The sequence below is a fragment of the Sinohyriopsis cumingii genome, chromosome 3 (genome assembly GCF_028554795.1).
Source record: "Sinohyriopsis cumingii isolate HCF-2022 chromosome 3, ASM2855479v2, whole genome shotgun sequence".
NCBI lineage: Eukaryota > Metazoa > Mollusca > Bivalvia > Unionida > Unionidae > Sinohyriopsis > Sinohyriopsis cumingii.
The window spans coordinates 71,331,468-71,335,689 of record NC_142963.1 but is presented as its reverse complement, the minus strand read 5'-3'; the positions used below and the strand labels follow the sequence as shown (position 1 = coordinate 71,335,689).

Sequence of the window (4,222 nt, the reverse complement as noted above, 5' to 3'; positions counted from 1 at the left end):
TGCTGGAAGTCATAATGAGAATAGAAGCGACGTCAAAAATCTATATTTAACATTAATACGAAAGTATAATGTATCTACCTGAAGAAAGTCCATGACATAATATGGCCTTTTAAGTGCTGGTATAAAAGAGTTCTATGTACCAATACGTTGTTATGGTTTCAGTAGCAAGCTATTGATTATATAGTTTCTACCTCAATGACAAATTCCCACTTATAAAACATTAGAGTTTGATGAATAAGCTCTCCATCTTACCAAAGGGAATTAATGACCGGTTTATAATGCTGAAGCTACCCTTACATGGAAAAAAGCAAGCCGCACTCATTAGTGCTGATACACCAACCATGACCTATTCGGAGGAAGCCAAAAACAAGTTTTATCAGGATCTGAAAACTCTGATTGCTTCGGTACCAAAATCAGACAAGCTGATCATTCTTGGTGATTTTAACGCCAGAGTTGGCGCAGATCACATCTCTTGGAAGGGAGTTATTGGTAGACATGGAACTGGCAACTGCAACAGTACTGGACATCTACTCTTGAGAATGTGCGCAACATTTGATCTCCTGGTCACAAACACCATCTTCCGTCTGCCTAACCGCAATAAAACAACTTGGATGCACCAAGGGTCTAAGCATTGGCATCAGATCGATTACATCTTAGTTCGTAGGAATGACAGGCAGGATGTCCGTGTGACCAAGGCCATGTGTAGTGCTGAATGCTGGACAGACCACGGCCTACTGATTTCCAAGATGAATCTTAAAATTTAACCTCTCAGACGCCCACAGACAACTAAAGTCCCAAAACGACTCAAGGTCTCCAGGCTGAAAGTCTGCAACAATGAGCAAGCTCTGTCTGAAGCTCTGACAAGCCAGCTAGAAACCACAGACTCTAATACCAACGACGTAGAGAAATGCTGGATGGCCTTCAAACATCTGGTGTACTCCACTGCCTCTAAAGTCCTTGGCGTCACTGCGCGAAAGCACCTAGACTGGTTTGACAAGAACTGTGAAGAAATACAGTCCCTGCTCGAGGAGAAGCATCGTCTCCATCGTGCATACAATATCGACCACATGTCCGCTGAAAAGAAAGATGCCTTCAGCAGAGTAGCCAAGCTGTGCAGAAGAAACTACGCGAGATGCAGGACACATGCCTGAGCCGAAAGGCTGATGATATCCAGTCCGTTGCCGACAGACACGACATGAAGAATTTCTATAATGCTCTTCGTGATGTTTATGGCCCAGTAACATCAGGCACAGCCCCACTCTTGAGCTCCGATTGCAGCACTATCATAACCGAGAAGTAGAAGATACTAGATCGCTGGGCGGAACGCTTTGACGGTATCCTCAACAGACCCTCTTCCAACGTCGATGAAGCGATCAACCATCGACCACAGGTGGAGATCAACGATAGGTTGGCTGGCCTTCCAACAGTGCTGGAAACTCATAATGCCACTGAGTTCCTGTCTATTGGAAAAGCTCCAGGAGCAGACTCCATCGCAGCTGAGATCTACAAGTCTGGTAGGCTTAAGTTATTGGGAAGACTAACAGAGATGTTCTGTGGCATGTGGAAGATGAAACGCATCGCCCAGGAATTCAAAGATGAATCTATCAATCACCTTTCCAAACACAAAGGCAATCGCCAATCCTGCGACAACCATAGAGGAATCTCTCTACTCTGCATCGCTGGCAAGGTCCTCGCCAGGTTACTGCTGAACAGACTCACAGAACACCTTGATCATGGTCTACTGCCAGAAAGCCAGCGTGGCTTCAGAAAGGAGAGAGGCACCATCGGCATGATCTTTGCTGCCAGGCAGTTGCAAGAAAAGTGTCTTGAACAAAATGTCCAGCTATACACCACCTTCGTGGACCTGACTAAGGCATTCGACACTGTCAGCCGGGAAGGCCTTTGGAAGATCATCACCAAATTTGGATGTCCAGAAGTCTTCATTGAAATGGTGAGACAGTTTCGCGATGGCATGCTTGCCAGAGTCCAGGACCAAGGTAACTATTCCAAACCCTTTACGAATGGTGTGAAACAAGGTGCGTCTTAGCCCCCACTCTCTCCAGCCTCATGTTCTCCGCAATGTTAATGGATGCTTTTAAGGACAGCGATGTTGGAGTAGGTCTCCTATACCGTCTGGATGGGAAGTTGTTCAACCTGAGGAGTCTCCAAGCCAAAACCAAAGTCCAAGTTGAGAACATTCGCGACCTGCTGTTTGCAGATGACTGTGCCCTCAACTCAAATACGGAGGCAGGCATACAACAGAGCATGGACCTTTTATCCACAGCGTGCTCCAACTTCGGACTCACCATCTCTACCAGCAAGACCGAGGTTCTGCATCAGCCAGCTCCTGAAGATGATTGTCTGGAACCATCCATCACTGTCAATGGCCATAAGCTCAAAAATGTAGACAGGTTCACATATCTCGGCAGCACCCCTCACAAGCAGTCCACATAGACGATGAGGTCAACACTAGGTTTGCCAAATCCAGCATAGCATTTGGTAGACTCCGCTCAAATGTCTGGGATAGGAGAGCCATCAAGCTTGCCACCAAACTCAAAGTCTACGCAGCGGTTGTTCTCCCCACCCTCCTCTACGCTTGCGAGACATGGACTGTGTATAGCCGCAATGTTAAAAAACTGAACCACTTCCATATAAGCTCCCTGAGGAAACTACTGAAAATCAGATGGCAGGACAAAGTACCAAACACAGAGGTGCTTACTTAGGCCAGCATGACAAGCATCCACACCACGCTGTACAAGGCACAACTCCGATGGGCTGGCCATGTTGTCCGGTAGAACGCCTGCCTAAGAAGGTCTTTTATGGAGAGCTACAACAAGGCAAAAGATCTCACGGTGGTCAAAAAAGAGGTACAAGGACACCCTCAAGGCTTCGCTGAAGAAACTAGGCATTGATCCTGATAGCTGGGATAGTGTCGCTGTTAACCGTTCGGCTTGGCGCAGTCAAGTCAACGCTGGTGCGGAAGCTTTTGAGCAGAAAAGACTGGTGGACGCAGCTGGAAAACGTGATTTGCGCAAATCCAGGAACAGCAGTTCAGCAACTCCCGGACAGCAACCTGCACATCAATGTCCCCACTGCAACAGACTCTTCCGGGCCCGGATGGGACTGATCAGCCATCTCCGGACCCACCCCAGTGAATCGATGACATTAAATGGTCTTCATCGACACCGATGGACGAACATCATTGATTATATAGTCTCTACATCAATGACAAATTCCCACTTATTAAACATTACCTTATGTGTACATTTTCGATGGGATTTTTCTACAGTGTTACATGATATGATTGATACCAAGTTGTAATGGCCAATGGAGAGTAAGATCATACTGCAGATTCTTTGGATTATACATACTGTAATCTATTTGATGCTTTATTTTGTTTTTTACCAATAGTATTGGTCTTAAAAGAGATCATTTGATATAATAAAATGTTTGGAGTTCTCTCTCCCTCTCTCTTTCTCAGTCGGTGTCGGTTGCTCAGTCAGGATGTCCGTTTTGCAACAATTAATCCAGATCTCTCTTTCTCACCCATGCGACTGAGAAATCTAGCTTTTTTTGCTATTCTTACTTTTCTTATCGCAGTCTGGTTATCTCAGTCTGGTCCTTTCAGGTATGGTGTCCACGCACTAGGAACTACTTTTAAAAGAGAAGAAACCGATGAACTTTGTCTCCTGCTGTGCCTGACGGAATTGTTATAAAATCGAAAAACAACAACAACAAATATAACAATAAGAAATCACTCCTAGTAACGTATGGTTTCTCCAACTTTGATAATACACAATGCAAAACATACATATAGGCGCACACACACACGCACGAAACAATTGCATAGCCAATAGCAATGTCTGAATTACCTCTTATTGGTCCTTCATTTCCCTCAGACGGTTCCCAACTCGTTTCACTGTACTCGCCGGTGATGGAATGACCACGCTTTCACTGCTCGGAATGGTATAAGAAAGGGCATTCGGAACATCCTCGTCTCTCGGAAACAGATTCGAAGGTAATCTTAACGATACTCTCTGAACTGGTAAATTTCTGGAAAACGTTCGGCTATATGTGCGAGAAAAAGTCTTCTAAAATGACCGATGTTGAAAATGACACTATAATAAAAGTCATACATATCATGTATGTGCATTTACTCATCTTAAATTAAATATTGTTAGGGTTCTATGACCTTAAACCTACACAAAAGAGCGAAAAAACA

At 44.8% G+C, this 4,222-nt stretch overlaps 1 protein-coding gene across 1 annotated transcript; it reads left to right on the top strand.

Moving 5' to 3' along the window:
• Positions 1 to 278: 278 nt before the first annotated feature.
• On the top strand, positions 279 to 764 carry LOC149803079 (protein CFDP2-like). Its single transcript, XM_089953881.1, has one exon. The coding sequence runs from the start codon at positions 279 to 281 to the stop codon at positions 762 to 764; it is 486 nt and encodes a 161-aa protein (XP_089810007.1).
• Positions 765 to 4,222: the final 3,458 nt, after the last annotated feature.